Source organism: Hippopotamus amphibius, chromosome 6 (assembly GCF_030028045.1).
Source record: "Hippopotamus amphibius kiboko isolate mHipAmp2 chromosome 6, mHipAmp2.hap2, whole genome shotgun sequence".
Lineage (NCBI taxonomy): Eukaryota > Metazoa > Chordata > Mammalia > Artiodactyla > Hippopotamidae > Hippopotamus > Hippopotamus amphibius.
In genome coordinates this window covers 148,557,574-148,579,010 of record NC_080191.1, presented here as the reverse complement: position 1 = coordinate 148,579,010, position 21,437 = coordinate 148,557,574, and the positions used below count along the sequence as shown (strand labels likewise).

Sequence of the window (21,437 nt, the reverse complement as noted above, 5' to 3'; positions counted from 1 at the left end):
AATTCCCTACAATTAGCCTGGAGGTCAACCTGTGCATTTTTTTTAAGTTCCCCAGGGAATTCTGATGTGCATAAGTTACAAACCGCTAATGTTAATACAACTAGGTTTAAAATCCTAAGATGAAAAACAGATGATTGAACCTGGTGTACCCCCCAAAAAAATAAAATAAAATAAATAAAAAATCCTAAGATGTTAGAGATGTTCTTTACCTTAAGCATATGACATAAGAACTATGTCACTGAAAATGTGAATGCTTGACCCACAGAATAAGAAATGTCATATTATGTCATACAGAATGAAGTCAGAAAGAGAAAAACAAATATCGTATATTAACACACATGTGGAATCTAGAAAAATGATACAGATGAACCTATTTCCAGGGTAGGAATAGATACGCAGATGTAGAGAACGGACATGTAGACACAGTGAGGGAAGGGGAGGGTGGGGCAAATTGGGAGATGAGGAATGATATATATATGCTACCATGTGTAAAATAGATAGCTAGTGGGAACCTGCTATATAGAACAAGGAGCTCAGCTCTGTGCTCTCTGATGACCTAAACGGGTGGAATGGATGGGGGGTAGGATGGGAGGGAGGTCCAAGAGGGAGGGGACATGGGGATATATGTATGCATATAGCTGATTCACTTCACTGTACAGCAGAAACTAACACAACATTATAAAGCAATTATACTCCAATTAAAAAAAGAAATAAAGAAATGTCTCAATCATTGAGAATAAATTAACCAATTAATCTTGGATCTTGATTTCTAATTTATGGGCTAACAAAGCCACACTTTTGCTATATTTTAACACTTTGTGACTATTTCACACTTACACTCAGGCAGTTTAAGGGTTTGACTATACTACCTGCAAAGGTTGTTCTTCCTCAATTGGAGGAGACAAGTTAAGTTCTAACTGTGCCAAAGTACTCGTGCTGTCTGCACTGCTTGTATCCTGGTACAGCAAGCACAGAAAATGGACACTGCTGGATCTAGCATAAGCCATACAGAATCGATGTTAAAAGATCCCATCCCAGATAACCAAAATAATCCAATCCCAGACAACTGTTAAAGACTTGGCACTTCAAGCAAAGAACAGGCAGAGTTTTGATGATTAAGTGTGTGAGTAAAGTATGTCCACTTTACTGAGAACTGCAGAACAAAAGATAAAATTCATCTAATCAGAGAATAGCACTTTCACTCAAAAAAACACTAAGAATAATGTTTATTTGTATCCTTTTAAGTTTCCACTTCTATTCCCAAAGACTTTTCTTCCCTTGATGTTTTGCCTCCTCTTCTTCGTTTAGAACAGGAATTATAATTTGCTAATAATTGGAAGCTTTTTAAATTAAGTGAAAATGTGAAAACTCCTATAGCCAGAAAGATACCACAGAACATGTTAATTGTGGCTCTGCTACACTGCAATATATAAAGTATCCATAAAGATGGTACACTTAAATTATGCTTCCACTTTAACTCATACAAAAAAGACTTGGAAGAGTTTTCAACACTTCAACTTTTCTCTCCAAGTTGCTAAAGGGGGTTGGGGAGTTATAACCAGCCACACAAGAAATATGGGTATATTCAAAGAACCCCAAACCAGGAGTCATAAAGGAAAGTCACTCATGCAGGCACTTTTGAGGCCCATTTTCTCCATATTCAGATGGGTCCAGAAAAAAGTATTAAAACACAGCCCCCTTTCACCCGCTGTCTTCATATCCTCAAAAATAGTGAGCAAAATACCTTCCAAGTCACTGAAAACTCTCCTCTGAGAAGCAATACCCAAGTAAGTGCAGAAAAAAAGCATTTACTTAAAAAAAATAAAGTTTGCTCTTTTATCCTTTTTTGTTCATCCTAATGCTTGTCCAATTAGGAAAGAGTCAGTACAAAATGTTTAGTCATTATTGTTTACACTGCAGGACAAACATTTTTCTAAAGGACCAGATTCCACCTATCCTAGGGCAACATACAGCATCTAGTGCGTAGCTCACTCCCCCTCTTCAGTGTGGTCCCACTGGTCATAAAGTCATGACTATCTCCTAAACACCTTACATTTCTGTTCCCACTTCCACACCCACCGCCCTCACCTAGGCTCTCTTCGCCTCCTGCCTGCCCCTCCCCACCACCTATATCACCACCTCCCTCACTCCTTCAATCACTCTGTTGATGGAGAATGAGAAAACTCACTATACCAGCTCCACTTACTGCAGTAACCAGACTCACTTACAATTTTAAGTGTACTCTCTCTATTCCTGGGTCTGACATAGAGTTTATTGAGAGCTTACTGCTACACATAAATGCTATAATTTTTAACTGCACAAAAACAATAAAATATTAATGAATAATCTAAATTATTTGCTAATAATATAAAAGATAAAGCTGGTCTCTTTCACTGTTTTTCTAATAAGAAAGCTTCTCTTTTTTCACTTTTTAAAATTAATTTATTTATTTATTTGGGTGCATTGGGTCTTCATTGCTGCACACGGGCTTCCTCTAGTTGTGGAGAGTAGGGGCTACTCTTTGCTGTGGTGTGCAGGCTTCTCATTGTGGTGGCTTCTCATGTTGCAGATCACAGGCTCTAGGCACACGGGCTTCAGTAGTTGTGGCACACAGGCTCAGTAGTTGTGGTGCACAGGCTTAGTTGCTCTGAGGCATGTGGGATCTTCCCAGACCAGGGCTCAAACCCGTGTCCCCTGCATTGGCAGGCGGATTCTTAACCACTGTGCCACCAGGGAAGTCCCTATCTTTCACTAGTAAAATAGCCTTAAAAATATTTTCCAAGGTGTTCCCAGCCTACTCTTCACAAAAGAAAAAAGTTATCAAAAGAATGAATATAACGACCACTCCCTCGTGCTTTTTACAAGTGAGGGCGCTAACCTATATACTGGACCTCTTTAGGATTACTGTGTGTTTTTGGAAACAAACTCATACCTGCATTCATTAACTTACTTTGAGGAACGCTGAGTAAAAATAACCAAACTTAACTACTTAAGCACAATAACAAAAACAAAAAATTACCTCTGTGAATTAACTAAGAGACTTTTTCCATCATTTCGACATGATTTTTTTAGCAGTATATTAGGAAATGACTTTCCTTTCCTCTGAACACCTAGGAGGTGCTGGATAGGCACTGGGATACAAAGACCACTAAGAATTGACCCCTACCCTTGAAGATCCCTTTATAGTCTTCTTTAAAGACACCTCCAACATGAAATTTCCCATTTCAAACTGTAACAGTAAAAACAAAGGTAAAAAATACATAAATTAAAAAACAAGAACTAAAAGACTACAAGCTGTGAAATAAAATGTGGCGGACAATTGAGGTAATGTGACAATTAGCTTGGAATTATCTGGCATGCAAAGATAGGTGACAGTTAAGGAACTCCAAGCAGTGGCACCCTTAGAAATGACAGTTTAATCACTGCTAAACAAGCCTGCAAGACAAAAGGGCACAGAAGCTAAACTCTTATTGCATAATTTTTAAACATATTATTTTGAAGCATTAACGACTAAAATGTGAAGACATCTGAAAACTCTAACCAATACCTCAAGTTCACGGAGGCTTTCCTGAAATGCTTTACACTGGCAAGTAACAAAAATAAAGGGTGGTTCAATGTAGTGGAGGCGGGGAGTCTAATGATCGTTCCTATTTATTCAACCCTTACATTGCCTTAGAAACTGTTCTAAGTGCTCTCTACCCAATATGTCATTTAATCCCCATAGCAATTCTTTAAGACTGATATTATTATTCCAATTCTACAGATTAGGTGTAGGTGTAGAGAAGTAACTGCTTTTAGGATACACATCTAACATGCAGGGGATTTCTAAGCCAGGCAATCTTACTCCAAAACCCATAATGATCTTACCAATATGCCGTACTGCCCCTTCAGTACTACCTAAGAGCAGGACACATTAAAGAGAAATTAAAAGAAGCATGGAATTTACCTGAAATGTGAACGACAAGGCCTAAAGGACGGAAGGCACACCCGCGGGAACTGCTTTACAGGCCTGTCTGAATATGGCATCCCAGGCACAGCGTGAGAGTTAACTGCTTACCATCCAAAAGAAAAGCAACAACTGAAGCTTCAACTACAATAAAACTTACTTTAAATGCATGAAACAGTGGAACCACTGTTTTACCCACAATCCTTCATCTGAACAATATATACATTCCCATAAACCTTCACCTGAAATGTCTGAAATGTTGCCATCACATCAACCCCACGAAAGTAAGTCTATTGGTAAGTAGGCAATGAAGTGGAGGCTAGAACTTTGACTGATAATCAAGTCATTGCCCATAACTGATCACGGCATCTCTTTAGAATAAAAATAATCAGCAAAGCTGTGTACATTACTAGATGATGATGGTACTTATAATGGACTATCTCACAGCCTTACTGCACAGCTATTCCTACTATTCCCATTTTAAGAGGGGAAACTGAGGCTAAGAGTTTTAACCATTATCTAGCAAACAACCAGGGATTCACACTACAGAGCCTGAACATAACCTTTATAACGTCTAACAATTAAATCACTCAAGCTTTACTTGGAGAAAAAGGCCAAAGAAAGTCTGACAATATAATTTTAGGTAAAGTTTTTGTCTTAATTATGGATACGTAAGAATAGCTAAAAACAAGGTAAATGGGAAGGGCAGAAAACAGCAGACACACTGGATACGTCCCTTGAGGACTTCACACCTCCTGGGAAGCAGCACGGTTTGACACCGATATAACCCAGTCTCATGACATTACTCAGTCCCAGCATGATAACAGCCACACTTCTCACAGACTTTCCTCCCCCTCCCCCCTCCATAAACTGGACTTTCTGCTCTTGGGCCCATCAGTACTTACTGGCCCTTATGGAGACCACTCAGCTGGTAAACTTCCAGTTACTCAGCAACAACCTACTGTCTGAAAGGGGGCCTATCGGGTCAGCATACAGAACTCCTGTTTGCACAAACAGCTAGGCATGTCCACATATGAGAGAAAAGGCAGATCATCATGCCCCAATAAGGTTCCCAAACATTTCAGAGATCAGGTATACTCCAAAATGCTAAAAGTGCTTTTCCATTAGCATTTCATCAGTATTACATACACACAGATAAAAGGCTGATTTGTCCCAAAGCTAACATTTAAGTTATAAAATGGGCAAGCTGGTGGATTAATTCAGACTTTCCTAGAAACTCAGATTCTCTCAGCCTAAAGACTCATTGGAAGCCTATGTACAAACTCTTACCAAATATAGCTTTGGATCAGTCAGAAAGACGGGCAAGGACACTGGGACTAGCCTGGGCAAAAGACCTGGTATTTTCAGTTCTAAAGATTTTTTTAAGTGAGGCCTTAACTGTTCACAGTAACATTTCAGATTAGCGATCCCTCGCAAACTCCCAAATGCAAAAGGAATTGACTTTCAAAGCAGTTTCTTGTGTTGTAAAAAGAAGATCTCAAAATATGAAAATTTTAACAGGAAAAAATCTTTCCCCTTATAATACAGACTTTCCATAAATAATTAAAAACAGTCAAATAACAATCAATTACATATTCAATGTAATGAAAGTTTGCAAAGATTCTAAACGACTTAAAGGCAGTTAAACTACAGTAATTTCACTTTCAAATCACCCAAATAGTTCTGATGAAACACTTGTTTGCAAATTTAAGTCAGGGCAAGGGTTCACTCCATCTTAGAAGACAGACTTCATCTGCAACAGGTTCTCTTCCTTGGCTTTAAGCCAGTAAAACAGGAATTTCTCATTTATATGCAGAGTTTGCTTTAAAGGCATAGACCATATAGAAGGTTTGCCTGTGAAATGATAGTCTACCTCAGCTTGTAAGCCCTACCTATGACATCACTCATGTCATTCACAATCAACAAGGCAAGAGACAACGAGAGTTTCCTAGGACCTGTCATAAAATTCTTAGAAAGAATGACAGGTCGGTGTTTTAATGTGCCAAAGAAGTCTAATAAATGCACTTAAAGTATCAAATGAAGCGAAAAAAAGTAACTGTAAGGTTCCTGTGGCAGTCTGGATTCTGAATATGTTGCGGGGCGGAGACAGACGAGGAGATTCAGAAATGTGGGACAGCTCTCAATGGTGTCATTCACAGGGGCCTGTGAGCAGAGCGTGCTGTTCACCAATGATACGCTTCCCACACTCAGTGGGGCAGGGCGAGTTAGACACAGGGCGGAAGAAGGCTTAAGGAGAGTAAGCAGGAGAGGGAGACAGTTTCACACTCTAATAGCATCCAAACTACAGCCATCTCAGAGTAGGGCTCTCCTCAAGTTTCCCTCCTGCCACACTTCTGCTGTCATTTCAAGCTTTCTACCCACTTAACACAAATCAGCTGAGTAAATATTCTTTTTAAAGATGTCGATTATTCTGGACAAAGAGCATTAGTAATTAAATATCTTTAAATATTATTCCTTATTAGAATAATGGTGATCCCCATGCATTTCACTTTAATCTGTTTTTGGGGTTTTTTTGCTGTTATCACCATGATATTCACCTGTTCTCCTCAGGCTCACGATTTGAAATATAACGGTCTTGAAAGGCAAAAATTGTGGCATTAATACAGATCAATATGAAAGTTCTTTAGACTTTTTTTTTAAGGAAACTGATTAGCTTTAATTATTATGTGACTTGAAATTTAAAAGTTCTTCTATAGAGATTTTAAAGGCCACTAAAAGCACTTAACTAAACATCTTTAAGTTCCCAGCACAATATTAAAAGTTAAAAGAAAAATCATCACATCTGATGTAATGCCAGCACTAGTCAAGGGTCTAGTAGTCAGTAATTATTGTCAGATTGTGTGGCTGGGGGTAGGTAGGGTGGAGGATATACTGTTTCCTGTTACAACTGAATTCACAGTCTAATTCAAGGACTAAGGAAAGGTTTACACATATAACCAGATGGTTACATGCAGTGTTACTTCTACCTGCTCCTCCAGGAACGCAGGAAAAGGTCAGAATGGACTGAAATGGTAGGGAAGAGGGGTGCTGCTGAAGGAGAGAGACCTAGAGCTTAAAGGAAGTGTGGTATTTGTTTTGGCTGAAGGGTTTTACAGGGAGCAGAGAAATGGCCCAGATAAAAAGATGGCATGTGTGGACAGGAAGGAAGCCTGTACTGCCAGCACTTCAGCCCAGACAAGGATATGAAAATAATGGGAGAGACCTGCAGCTGCCCTCTATTAATTTAAGCAAAGGAAAGAATTCATATTGATTGCTAAGATTCTTTTTTACCCAACAATTAGCTCTTTATACACTTTCACCTGGCCTAGGAAAGAAGAATCTTTTGTCTAGGATGCCATAGGTATAGCACTACCTCCAAGTAAGAAACTATGACCTTCTGTGGCCCCTTCAAACCTATGATTCATGTTTCATGGAAAATACTGAAAAATATTCCATCAGAAATGAATCTGCTTTCACAGCATATTGTATGTTTCCTGTGTTTTTCTTCCTTCATTATCACTAAGGACATTCCCAGGAAAACAAAATCTTGTTTCTTCCCTGGAGTAACCATATTCTTTACATTGATTTGCTTTGAATTTGCAGACTGCCTTTTCATGGCATCACAATGAGCTTCTGGGGTCTCTCTAGTGATGTCATAAATGTCTTATAAAGAAAATTATTAGGCTAACAAATTCAACTACAAGCAAAGGGGACTGACCTCATATGGTGTAATTTCAAAGTTTCCAGGAAGGCCTGCAACCAACTCCACTCCCTACTCCTAATCCTGCCCCCCTCCCCCTAAGCAATTCTTAACCTGCTGACTGGTGTTGAAACAGCAAAGCTATCAAGCTGACAGTTTCAACCATGGCGTAAGCAATGGGTATGACTTCAAAATTTCCAGGAAGGCCACCACCACCAACCACTGCCCCCCCCCCCCCCCCCCCCGCCACCACCAAAAAAAAAAAAAAAAAAAACACCTCTCAGTCTGCTGGCTGGTACTGAAAGAGCATAACTAGAGCTTCATTCTCTTAACTTTAATCTTTAGTAAAATGCTAATGCTTCTTTCAGAAATTTCCATTAAAATATGACTCAATTTCAGATCCTGTCCTAACCAGTCCTGTACCACTGTACCCTCCTCTTCCAGCCACTGAAGCTGGAAGCCCCACCTAGAAGCTCAGCTCACCCCAACTCTGGGCCCAATCCTGACTTTGGACAGGAATACTTTAAGGACTTCTAAATCAATACTCCCTATATCACACTATCTTGCTCTTACTTCTGTTAACAGGGTACCTGTCTTATTCCAAAGACCCAGTCTCCACCATCCACTTTTGCTCTACAAACCATCTCTATCTCATTCCAGCCACCTGAGTACTCACCTAGCATCCTTCCCAAAATACTGTTACGCCAGGGATAGGAACCCATCTTGCTTTTGTCCCGTGCCCAAGCAAATGGAGTCGGTTTGAGTTCATGATTCCCTGATGTAAAGCCACCGAGCAAGGCAATAAAGAGCTCTGCTCTTTCTCGCTATACGACTTTAGGTGTGTGAATTAGCCTCTAGGGGTCTCAGCTTCCTCATGTGTATCAGTCATACTCATCCAATGAGAGAATACATAAGCCTAAGAGTTGAATAAATATTAGCAATGATAGAGATGTTAATCACAGTGAAAGGATAATAACGTGTGTTGGAATTTATAAACATGTTGCCTATTCCCACATTCTATGCTGATATGCTCTGCCCACCTCGAGTGAAGCATTCACTAACTCACACTGGAACTCAAATGAAGGGGGGATGAGGATGCCTGGGCTGAGTGGCTGCCTGCTACACATGAGTGGCCATCAGTGGATCTGGACTGGGTTTCCTTCCAGTTCCTGCAGTTGGTCCTGTTGTCCCAGTGCCTCCCAAGCCCTAGCAAATCACTTGGGGTTCCAGGTCTCTCTCATCCTGTCCTGTGTCATTTCAATTAGTTGGGCCAGGTACCAACATGTCCCAAATAAAGATAACCACAGTACCTCGGTGTTCAGAAGAGAACAAAGAATAGGAAGGCTCAGGAAGCCAAAGATAAATGGCTCTACAATCTTTCTTTAGTCAATGGCATTTTTTTTAATCACTGAAAGGAGTGTTAGTGTCATCTATCTCCAAGTATCATCATGAATAAATACAAAGCTTCCATTGTGGACAGAGCAATACACTTGCAAAACTCCCTGCAGGGTACACCAGTTACAAACATGGATTCAAAGAAAAAGTGAGGACGAGGCTAACTAGATGAACACACACACACACACACACACACACACACACACACTCTTCAGACACCAAATGTAAAAGCAGGTAGCATGAAAAAGTGGATTTTATATATGTTGATCCATTCAGCAATTTGCTTTTATAGATTCTATTACACATACTCAGTTGTAGAGGGACACAGTCTTCTAGCCAATGCATAGGGTTCCAACGTTACCATGACCAGAGGCTCAACTATTCTCTTACTGAACTGGAAACATCAGCTTCATTCTGCGTAGGTAAAATAACTTTTCATCGTTTATCTAGCGTGATTTTTTTTTTAAGATACAGAGTGAATTCTGAGGTTTTTATTTGTTGATAACATCTGTTACAGTACTATAAATAGGTTGGAGATTCTGTAACCCATACTATTGTAAAATATTTTCTCTCTTCCTTTACCTGAAGTTCCTTTGTATGATTCATCACCAAAGACTAGATTTGGTTTTTAAATGGTTTAGAACACCAAAGATCAATTTCAGGGTCACAATGATCAGAGAAATGCAATCAGAAAAAATCATTAACGAAATCATTATATCATTTCAGATCAACTGCAATTAAAACTCACTAGGATTCTAGCCTAATGAATTTTAATTTTTTCCCCTAAATTTTTGTTCTTATAGTTACAAAAACAACTAATGAAACAACACAGCAGCACACTCTCCTATTATGCAAAACAACAGAAAAATCAACTTTTTCCATGTAGTTCATTATGGAAAACTAAAAGGCATTTCCCTTCATTTTCTTTATATATCGGTGACCAAGCCTAGTTATTAAAAATAAGACCTCTGGTCAGATTCCAGTCTAATCAATAACCTAGTATTGAACTTAATTACAGCCCTATTTACCATTTGCCCCATAATCCCAATCACTGCCCCAAAAAAAGCTGCTGTCATAACAGTGCCCTCCAACACAGCAGTAGTTAGCAGACTAACTCCAGATCTGGACTGATTTCCTACATAGAACCCCATGTGGATCAGAGTACCTAAGCATCTTTCTTTCCAAAGTGAACTACAGAGAAGAGGCACCAGTATTACACAAACCAGAAATTAACTGAAATGCCCTAGAAGCAGTACTTAAAGAACTACACCCAAAAAGCCTCACCTATACCTGGAGCTTATTTAGATAAGATTTTGGACTCTGAGCTGATGCTGTAATGGAGTAAGACTTCTGGAAATCTTCGCATCAGATATCTTGCATACAGGAGAGACATGAATTATTGAAGACAGGGTGGACGGTGGTGGGCAGCTTTCTAAAGGGGACCCCAATGATTCCTGCCTGCTGGTATTCATACTCTGTGTAATCCCCTTTCTGGAGTGGGCTGGACATAGTACTCCCTCTTGCCCTTTAGTTGCTGCTCCGATGAAGCTGCCACAATATAATCACCCCCATGGAGAAGCCACTTAGCAAGGAATGGAGGGAAGCCGCCTGCCAGTAGCCTGCAAAAAAAAAACTAAATCCTGCCAGCAACCACGTAGGTGAGCGTGGAAACACACTGACACTCAGATAGCCTTACAGTGACTGCAGCTCTTGCCCACACCTGCATTTTAGCATTTCGAGAGGCCCAGAGCCACAGGACACAGCTAAGCTGTGCCTAAATCCCTGACGCATAGAAACTGTAGACAGCAAATGTTGTTTTAAGCTACTAAATTTGAGTAATTTGTTACTCAGTAATAAATAACTGATATTTAATACAGATTTTTACCTCTAAAAGCATCATTTGGATAGCATCGCAATATGTATTTGAAACTTTAATCTGAAAAAGTACTTCCTATTCTGAACTGGAATTTTAAGGTCTCTTAGAAATCTCTGCATTTTTTAGGGCTACCAAATTCCATAACATGAAGACAACGCAAGCTTTCCCAAGTTAATTTAATTAACTTAAAAATCAATAGAACACTCAAGACATTTAATTTTGTCACTTATATATCACAGGCCCACATCAGCATTAAGGCGCCCTTAATGAAAACAAATGACAAAAAAAAACAAAAACAAACAAAAAACAAAATCCAAGATAAATTTTACTTCTAGAAAATCATAGGCAGACTCAGAGATAAACTTACTTCCATAAAATAAACAAATGAAAACTCCTTTGATTAGAATGCTTACAAAAAACTTCCTTACCTTGAATGCACTGAAGTGTTCCATCCTCTGCTCTTATTGTAAAAGTCTCACCTGGATTAACTTGAACGAGAATAACCTGCCAAAATAACACATTAATTTCAATTTAATACTAGAACATCTGGGGATTTCTCAACAGTTTCATTACCAAAATTTATGTACTAGACAAGAAGTATGTGGCACAGAATCTTGTATAAACACAAAACTTAGGATATGTCTTAGATATGGTTCAAATTTGAAGGGGGTAAGTATATGCATTTGAATTTAGCTGTGTTGCTTATGTTATGTAACTAAAAAAGCCTCTCAATTTTAAGATACTTTTTTCTTTCACACAATTCCTTTTTTTCTTTCACTAAATCAGAAACAAAGAAGAAAAAAGACCAGAAACTACACCTACAAAGGAAAATTGAACAGATAAATGAGTTTCTGACCTAACACTGCTGCATACCATTCCCCAAGTGTCTATTACTGACTTGAGTCTACTGCGTAAAAACAGAAAGCAATTTATAAGAAAAATGTTTGGGGGGGGGGGGCCTCCTAGGTGGCACAATGGTTAAGAATCCACCTGCCAATACAGGAGACATGGGTTCAATCTCTCCTCCAGGAAGATGCCACATGCCGTGCACCAAACTATTAAGCCCATGTGCTGTAACTACTGAAGCCTGCACTCCTAGAGCCTGTGCTCTGCAACAAGAGAAGCCACCGCAATGAGAAGCCTACACACCACAACGAAGAGTAGCCCCCGCTCACCACAACTAGAGAAAGCCTGTGTGCATCAATGAAGACCCAACACAGCCAATAAATAAATAATAAAAGAAAAAAGAAAAAGAAAAGAAAAATGTTTGGGGATTAAAAAAAAGTATCTGTGTATAGATCCTGGAAATAACAATGAACAGTATAAAATAAATATTATAAATAGGACGCATCAAACACTCAAATTTTTAAATCTATTACCTAAATGTCAGTGTTTTAGCATATAACATAGATATTTAGTTATCAGAAGACAACATCCAAAAGACTAAACCACGCACGCCATGGTGAAAAGTATGTTCTTTCAAGAACCTCAGGGTTTTAGTTCTAATCTCATGTAGTTCCTTTAGATAACAAAAGGGGAAAAAAATCACTAATTTATACCTAAATATAAATTAAAGGACATAATCCAACCTTAAAAAACTGTAGTTAAAAATCATCATGTTCAAGATTAAGACTATTAAAATAATGACTGTGTACTTCTAGAAAGTAGAAGGACATCAGTGTCCTATTCATCTTACAGTTCTTTGAGCAAGCCTTGTTCCTCCCTGCCTCGAAACCACCAAGCACACTGTTCTCTCTGACTGCAGTGCCCTCCCTGCACTCCTTCATCTCTGCCCACTGCCCACCTTACTCCTTCCTCAACCAGCCAATGTCCATTCATCCTTGCCAGATTAAGAAGTGGCATTAGACTCTCAGGACAGGACAGGTCTTGCATTATGTGTTCTCGAAAAAACAAACAAAACTCTACTTCTTCCTAAAATTTACAATTGTAATTAATTAATAAAGGAATTATTTTTGTGTCTCCTTTAATCTAGGCTCTATAAGGGTAAGATCTGACATAGAATAAGTGCTCGAGAAATATATTTACTGAATGAATGAAAGTCATAAAATGTAGGGAAAAACGACTGCAACAATTATTTTAACTTGGAAATTGAGCTTTCATAATATGCAATTTTAAAAGTCAACTTTATTTAATGTATGGACCATAATTTATCTGTTTTTTAAAACTATTTATTAAGACCAAAACCATTTCATTTTTAAAAATTAAACCTTTAATATCCTTGTATTTTGCTTCTATTAATAATTCACCACAGGAAACACTGCTGGGATATTAATTTTTTTTTAATCTGGAAATACATTAACTAGAGAAAACAGGATCATTCAGGGGAAAGTAGTACAAGATTCATCCCTGGTGCTTCTCGTTATCTTGAATTACAACAGTTACTTCAAGGCAATTTATTTTTTCTTTACATAACTGTGTCAATAATCTTTCAGTCTTAAGTATTAAATTCCCACCAATGTAAACACACTGTGCCATTTTAAGAACCCAAAAGGAAATCCTTTCAGATCTCTATGGTGTGATTAAGATATTTCAATTGCTTTCTTGAAACTGACTTTTTAAAATCATTCCTAACATGAAAATATTTTTGATTTAACTTTATTTTTATGTACACATAGAACATAACTCGCCTACAATGGAATAAAAAAGCTCCAATAAAGAAAATTATTCATGTTTTTTTTAAAAGTCCTTAAACCAATTCTAACATCACTGTGATAGAGCAGAAACCATCTGCTTTGTGTTTAAGCCTCTAGGGATAGGCCTATAATCTATGCCTGTAGAATTCTTTAGTCAGAGAAAAAAAAAAAAAAATCAGTGGACACTAAGACTACGACCCAGATATTCTTGGACAATCCCAAATTCATATACTGTCTTCCACTACACTCGTAATTGTCAGAGAATGTGTCCTAAATGCTGGTTCTAAAGGCAAAATTCACCAGTCTCATGGGAAGTCCCGGGCAAGAAAAGGGATTTCTGAATTGGAGTATACTCCAGGTTCTGTCACATTATCTGCTTATCACATTGCATGAAAAGTGTCTGTAACAGTTCCTCCCTCAGCAGTCACTGACACTAGGTCACAATTCAAAGAATGGCCTGGAGGCATCCAGCCTCCGAAAACCATTTATGCCTTCTCCTCCCTGCTCACAGGAGGCCCACTCCTGACCCCCACCCCACTTCTTCGGGGAGAAAGATGATAGGTAAAGGGCTTGTACGCATCCTATTAAAATACCTCTCTTCAAATGTTTAGTTCCTGTAATTTTGGCTGCTGCTGTGTTGCTATGGCAACAAGATTATACTCTACCAAGTTACCTCAGAAACCAGGCAAATCTCCTGTGTCCCAATATCAATTTTTCTTAGTAAGAGCAAAAGTCATTATTTGAGCAAACCATATTCATCTTGGCACCGAGACATTTTAAAAGAAAACATTTTATTATACTGAAGCAGACTGACCACCTTGCTGTTTTCACTGTCAATAAAGGAGAGATGAAAATAAAGTTCTGACACCCAGCAGTCCAATGATCGGTCCCTGACCGGAGACATCAATGAGACAGCGGCAGCAGGCCTTGCATGACGCAGCCCTGAGAGCACCAGTCACACCCAGCAGGCTCCCCGGCACTTAACCTCTCATGTCACAAAGGTCAATCAGTCTGTCTGTCTCTCTCTCTCTCTCTGAGTATCTCTCTCTATCTGTCTCTCCTCACCCTGCCCCCCGCTTCCCTCCCTCCTTCCTTCTCTCTTTAGCCACAAAGCAGACATTACACTTACAAGTGCTCTTAAATACAGAATGTAAAAACATAACATCACTGTCCAAACCTCATCATTTTTTGTCCACTCAGTAAGCATTTCCTGCTTTTCCAAAGTCAGCATTAAAACAAGTCATGCTGTACACTGTGTCTTGTCAGAGGAGAAGGAAAAAAAAAGAACAAAGATTTTAACCACTGAGAGATTTTTTTTTTTTTCCCCAAGAGATGTTAAAGTAGAACCACGTTAATCAAATCATAAGAGCATACTTCAGGTTACTATTGCTTCACCAGATCTGTTTCAAATCTGTTAGTGCTATACAAGCCAAGCAGCCCCAAGTAACCAAAGGTAGTTCATCAAGGCTTAATGAAAAATAAGTGACCATTCTTTCAAAATCTAAAGAAACAATAAAACAAGAGGTAGAATTAACATTATTGAGCAAAAGGCTAAATACAGCATCCTGGGAAAGCTTTACCCAATAAGGCAATTGAAACAAGTATAACACATCTTTTCTTAAAGGTACAAATCTAAATCTAACTCTAACTTATTAGAAGAGCAAAAGGAAAGCTACTTTTGCAATTTAAATTTTGGGTGGCTGATTAACCAGAAGACTTCTCCTGGAGGCAAATTCCAATTTATGCCTCAAATAAAATACTACCAGCTACCCGACTAAATAATCACAGCTATGTATGAGTCCATCACAAAAGCTTCTGCTGGGAGAGCAGTACTGACAGACCAAAGATGAAATGTTACATTTGCAGTATTCTTAAAAGTTAAATCCTATACCCAGACAATCAAGATATAAACTGTTCGAGGAGAGGAGATCCCGTTTCACTTTCAGAGCTTTTCCCACTTGCCACATTCTATGAGGCTTGTCTTACTCTTAGCTGTTTCATGTATGAATGAATGGTCTCATTTGGAGCCAGCATTTGTGAATATCCAAACAGATACAACCCGAAAGCTCCAGAAGAGTTCCATGTAAGGACAGATTCTACCCAGGAAGATCTAATAACTTAAAAAGTTACCTTTGACTCCATGAAAGGAATAGTAGCACCTTCCTTCTGGACACACACTCTCTCTCCCTCTCTCTCTCTCTCACTCCAAATTCCCAAACTCCAGAAAAATCCTGACAAACTCCACCCAGGCCCTGGAGGACTCAAACCATCTATCAAGATACACCTTTGAGGCCCTGGTCTCAGTGCCAAGACCACAGCTAGCCTCAAGCAAAACTGAAAAGTAGCATCATTTGTTTTTTGAATTCTGTCTCTTTTCTCCAAATCAGGAAAAGGGAGACAATGAGCAGCAAATGACCGATAATTACCTTTGTGGTAATAACATACACACAGACAATATCCCAAGATTTAAAATGTGAGCAGTTAAAGAGGAAGGTCCTAGTAGATAATGGGAAAGTATTGACTGACTCACCTGCTCACGTGTCCAACCTGAAGCCTGAATCCAAAGCTGGCAGGGAAAGAACACGTAAGACCAGGTTGCATCCAAGGGTACTTATACACTAGCTCAAGGCAAAAGGACATCTAGATTTTAGAGATGGGGAAACTGAGGCTTAAAGAGGATAAGTAACTTGTCTAAAGTCACAAAATTACAAAATAACTGAGCCAGCACTAGAGTCCAGCCCTGCCTGACCAAAACGCACACTCTTCTCTTCTACCACACATTGGCCCTTCCCCACCTCCCCAACAGGTGTGAGTTTTGCAGTCAGTTCTCTACGGAGAAACGTCAATAAATGGTTACAAGGAGAGAACGCATTTAACTGGGTCAAAGGCATGTCCCCCAAAACTGAGGACACATTGTCTTCTAGGAAATCTGTGCTCACTCCCTGAGGCAGAGCCCCTTACTCCCAATATGGCAGTTGGGTGGTAAGGAATCCATCCTTAACTAACAACAAACAGTTGTTTTTATGTTGGGCAGAATTTATTCTCATAAAGTCACTGCCAAGTCCTTGAATTCCCCTAGAAACCTAAGACAAACCAAGAAGCTAACCACTTGATTATCACAACCACTAGATGTCATTTCTCAAGGCCTAATCACAGGCATAAGAAAAATAAAAGATTACTCCTGAAAAGAGTGGGTCTTCAGCATCTAGGCTTCCCCAAAGTCACCTCTCATTAACCAAAAAAATAGGAATGGATTAATAGGTAACCAAGGAAAGAGAAATTAGATGAACCAAGGAGAACATTTTTACGTGCTGAAATCATACCAGTGTCTGCTGAAAATACATACACTTGACCTTGAACCCTCTGTGCAGTTGCAAATCTGCATGTAACTTTACAGTTGGCCCTCCACATCTGATTCAACCGCAGATGGTGTAGTACTGTGATATATATTTAGTGAAAAACATATCTGCACATAAGTGGATCCACATAGTTCAAACCCGTGCTGTTCAAGGGTAAACTGTACATTGAAATGAGTTCAAGAACTGCATTTCATGAAATAAGTGTCCTTAGAAGAATTACTACTCTATTCAGTCTTAATTCAGCAAATATTAATGAGTGCCCAGAATGGGTGAGGCATTCCTCCAGGCCACAAAATAGAGCCTCAGACAACACAAAGTTCTCCCTACCACAGGCTGACAAATGGAACTTGAATGGGATGGGAGTGGGGAATCACTTAAATAAAAATAACACGTTTACAGATAGTGGTAAGGGCTATAAACAAAATACAATGGCAGCCTGTATGAAGTTATATATTTCTACTCCCTCTAATTGTATTCTGCCCTAAATAAAAAGATTCTATTACAAAAAGAGCTGTTTGCTAAGAATAGAAATATAGCATTAGCTTAAATAGAAAAAATGCAAAATGTAACATAGATGGCCCAAACTAGGTTAAAAGCCTCTGTTAAGAGAGCCACAAATGCCCAAACCTAAAGTTTCAACTACAGTACTTTCAAGATAAAACCAAAAACATAAAAGACCAAAATTCCATGTCAGCATTAAGTGTAGTTTTCCCCTGGCTGAGAGTAACAGCTACCGAATATCCTTGTGCATTTGGAGCAGCATTACCTTTATTTAAATAATTTTTTTCATTTTATTAAATATATTTTCAGAGTTGTTGAGTACCAAAAAGATAATTCTTCCTCCTTTAGCTGAAAATTATGTGCACTGAGAACAAAGTTTTGTTCCTGTCATCACCGTTTCAGGGTCAATCCTTATTAAAAATGTCCACCACGTGAGGTAAAACCCTTTTCTACCCCTCAATTCCATCCACGCACCCCATATCTCCATGCTGGGCTCTGGCCACAATGATGGGGAATCAGCAACTCAGGCCACTTTTCACCTAAATCGGCCCTGCATTGAATGTGCTTTGCACACTGAATCTTGCATGTCTTCCTTCATTTAGATCCAGCTATCTCATGTCTGGTTTTGACTGGCTGAGACATGATTCAAGCTGATGTGCTAATTAATGTCACATACCTCTGATAAGCTGTGCAATAAACCTAAATATACAACTCTACTGTGGGAATCTCAAGGCCAGTGAAGAAACACATTTAACTGCCTACATTCCCAATGGTCGACTAGTTTTAAAACCCATTTCAACGCTGGCCATGTCATTCACTGAACACTGTTCTTCTCCCCAGACAATCAAGAAATAACGTGCCCGTGAAAAATGTTCTCATTCCTACAACTGACAGAAAATCACTTCCCAATATTTTGTCTTTAAACATTATAGAGTTGACTTTTCTTACTTCTATACTTTCTTAATTGCTTAAAATTAACAGTACTATTGCCTTATATTTTGTTCCCGCTAACATAAGATTAGAAATGAATACAAATATGTAATGTTCTACGGTTTTGGAAGGAGTTTGTAGAAGAGACCCCAGCCCTTCCCTGCCACTGCACAGTATATTATCATCACTATTCAGGCCTTGCCTTTGCATTTTTTATATTAAACTTATTTAAATCCATTCCTAATGCAATTATTGAAACCCTGATCATTCAACAAACATTTGCTGAGTAGTTACTATGGGCCAGGCACTTTATTAAGCACTGATGATTCTAAAATGAGAAAGATGAAATCCTACCCATTGATGCAAGAGTAGAAGATACAATTAACTATAATAAAATATTATTTGCTATAAAGTGTGATGGAAACTGAAGAAAACTTTAAGAAATCAGGAAAAGTTACAGTTGGAGGTGACATTTAAAGGGGGAATAAGAGGACAAGCAAAAGAACAATCACACAGTACACACACGGAAGCCTGACTGGTATGGTGCACTTAGAATTCCAATGTGGCAGAGAATTCCAACATGGCTGTAATGGCATAAGCATGCAAAAGAAGGGAAAAGGTGAGACTGCAGAGGCAGACCATGCCCACCTCAGAAAAGCCACTGTTTGCCCCACTTGAAAGTCTGGACCTTATCTTGTGAGCAGAATTTTCCAGTAGGAAAGCAACATTATTAAGATAACTCTGACAGTAGTGAGAAACTCAAACTGAGATGGGAAACACTGGACACATAGAGACCACCAAAGATACTAATGAAACATTCACCTGGAACTTAATTCAGGGGTTAAGCTGCTCTAAGTAAGAATTCTCAAAAATAACCGATGGTTTAACCTTTAAATATGGCCATCCAGATCACAAGGTTTGCTGCTGAAGAGTTCTGCCCTCCCTGCCAACACCAGGGCATCTCTGATTACAGAGGTGTAGTGATGGGTATGGCTATCCCAGACATAACTACTTAATTTTTCCTACTTCCTCTTGCACTCCCTAATTCTGTTATCCAACTGTGATTCTGGCATTTCCATTCCCACCACTCCTATCACTGGCAACTGACAGGCCTTCACAATCTATCCCTCTCTTGTGTCTCCACCTCTTCCTAGACCTTTACTGTCCCTATTTCTTCTCTTTAGCTTCTTGCTCTAAAAAGCTAACTTCCAAAGCACTCAGCAGCCAACCTAGCAGTAATTCCTTTTACGTCTAGTGAACTCATCAACCCCACACTGGGCTATGTTGTCCACCTACTATGTTGTTGATTGGTTTGCCAATCAAAAGGAAAGGAGGACTAACAGTAGGATTATTGGGAAACAAATATTATGAGTCAAAGGAGAATCATTACTTACTTTCAAGGGTCCCAAGTTAATCACATCCCCCAAACATCTCCTTCTGATTCCTAGATAATCCCATTTCAGACCAGTTAATTCATTTTTTATATCTTTAAGTTATAGTTTGCCTTTTTGGCATATCATACATACACACAAAAAAAAAGTTTGAAAAAAATAATTTAAGGACTCAGAATTGCAGATAAGGAAAAAAAAAACTGCATGACCTACAACTTAATCATTAACTTTAAGATGAATCTTAATTACCTTTTAAGATTTAAAAAAATAAGTACGTAATAGCACATATTTCTTCTACATGTTTGTCTTCCTACCACACTATATGTTGAGGTAAAATTAGATGGCATTCAGGCCAGAGTTGTCTTCTATGTAACATTATAGTACGTAAATACTGAGTAATTAAGTCACTCGGTGCTAATCTCATTTTAGTTTCAATTCATTTTTTAACTAATAGTTTAAAAATTAACTAGGATACCAAAGATAAACAGTAAGAAGAGCAAATCAGACAAATCACAGTTAAGTCCCAGTTCTGCCAGACAGGGCACTTAACCTTTCTAACCCTGCATTTCCTCCTCTGAAAAGAGATAATCACCTACCTTACCTGTGTGCTCTAAGGAAGACAGCACCCCCAGTGGTAGAAGGTAGAAGGCCTTGTACCTAGCATGTGCTCAGTAGAAGTCCTGGTAGAAGGCCTTGTACCTAGCAATGTGCTCAGTAAGTAACTGTTATTAATATTCCTTTTTCTTCAAATTTCTACCAGTGACAAGTCTCTCAGTTAAGGAAAAATATGGCCTCTAATAATTAAGTCTAAAGAAAAAATTTTACCGAATCTGCCACATTTCATATTCTCAATAAAATGTAAAACCTGCCAATACTCACCTCTGAACAGAACTGCTGTTTGAGAAACATTTTGGCTTTCCTTAAAGGATCACCTCCCAACTCATTCACATTCCAGTGTCTGTTTAGCTTCCGTGGATCCCAGCAACAATAGTGACTTTGGAATCCATTCACAGAAGTTCTGAAATCTAAGCCCTTTATATCCACAAAATGGTTTGAATTACGTGGAACCGCTTCTAATTAAGATTATCATAAGGAAAGGCAGCAATAAAATGTAACAAAGTAACGCCACAGTATGTGGAGATTTCCTATTAAGTGCCCAGAACACCAGGAGAGGACCCTTTTCTGACCCATAAGCTACCTTCTCAAAGCATATAATAAGAATTAAACCTGGCCAGATTCTCTGAGAAGCATCGGGCGTCTGCCTTTTTAAACACTTAAGCAACTAGTTTGAAAGGTTATCCATCATTCAATCCAGGAAAACATTATTATACAGCTGGATACTTAAGACCATTAAAAACTTAAAAAAAAAAAAACTATTCAGGTTAAAAACTTCAAGACAGACAGACTGAAAATGTTCTTCAAAAATGTAGTGCTTTAAGATTTTCCTTTCTAGATTTTAGTACCAGAGCAACATAAGCAACTGTAGGAAAGCCTGATGCACTTACATGCAGTCTGGGAAGAACGACATCCCTGAGTGCATCACATACCGACTTGCACAAATGAACAGATTATTCTGATTCTTCCCTCATCCTGCAACAAGTCCAAATTCAGGACTGACACTAGGCTCTGCAGACAGCAAAGGAAAAATGTAACAACGATTTTCCAGCCAGCCCCTCCCTCCTCCT

The 21,437-nt window shown here is 38.8% G+C and overlaps 1 protein-coding gene across 9 annotated transcripts in view; it reads right to left on the bottom strand.

The window, feature by feature from the left end:
- Positions 1–21,437, bottom strand: part of FNDC3B (fibronectin type III domain containing 3B) — a 324,758-nt gene that overhangs the window by 222,110 nt on the left and 81,211 nt on the right. For all 9 annotated transcript variants that reach the window (XM_057738341.1, XM_057738351.1, XM_057738346.1 and 6 more), the window contains exon 3: positions 11,346–11,421. In XM_057738341.1, the coding sequence (XP_057594324.1) occupies positions 11,346–11,421 (76 nt within the window). The remainder of the gene's footprint in view (positions 1–11,345; positions 11,422–21,437) is intronic.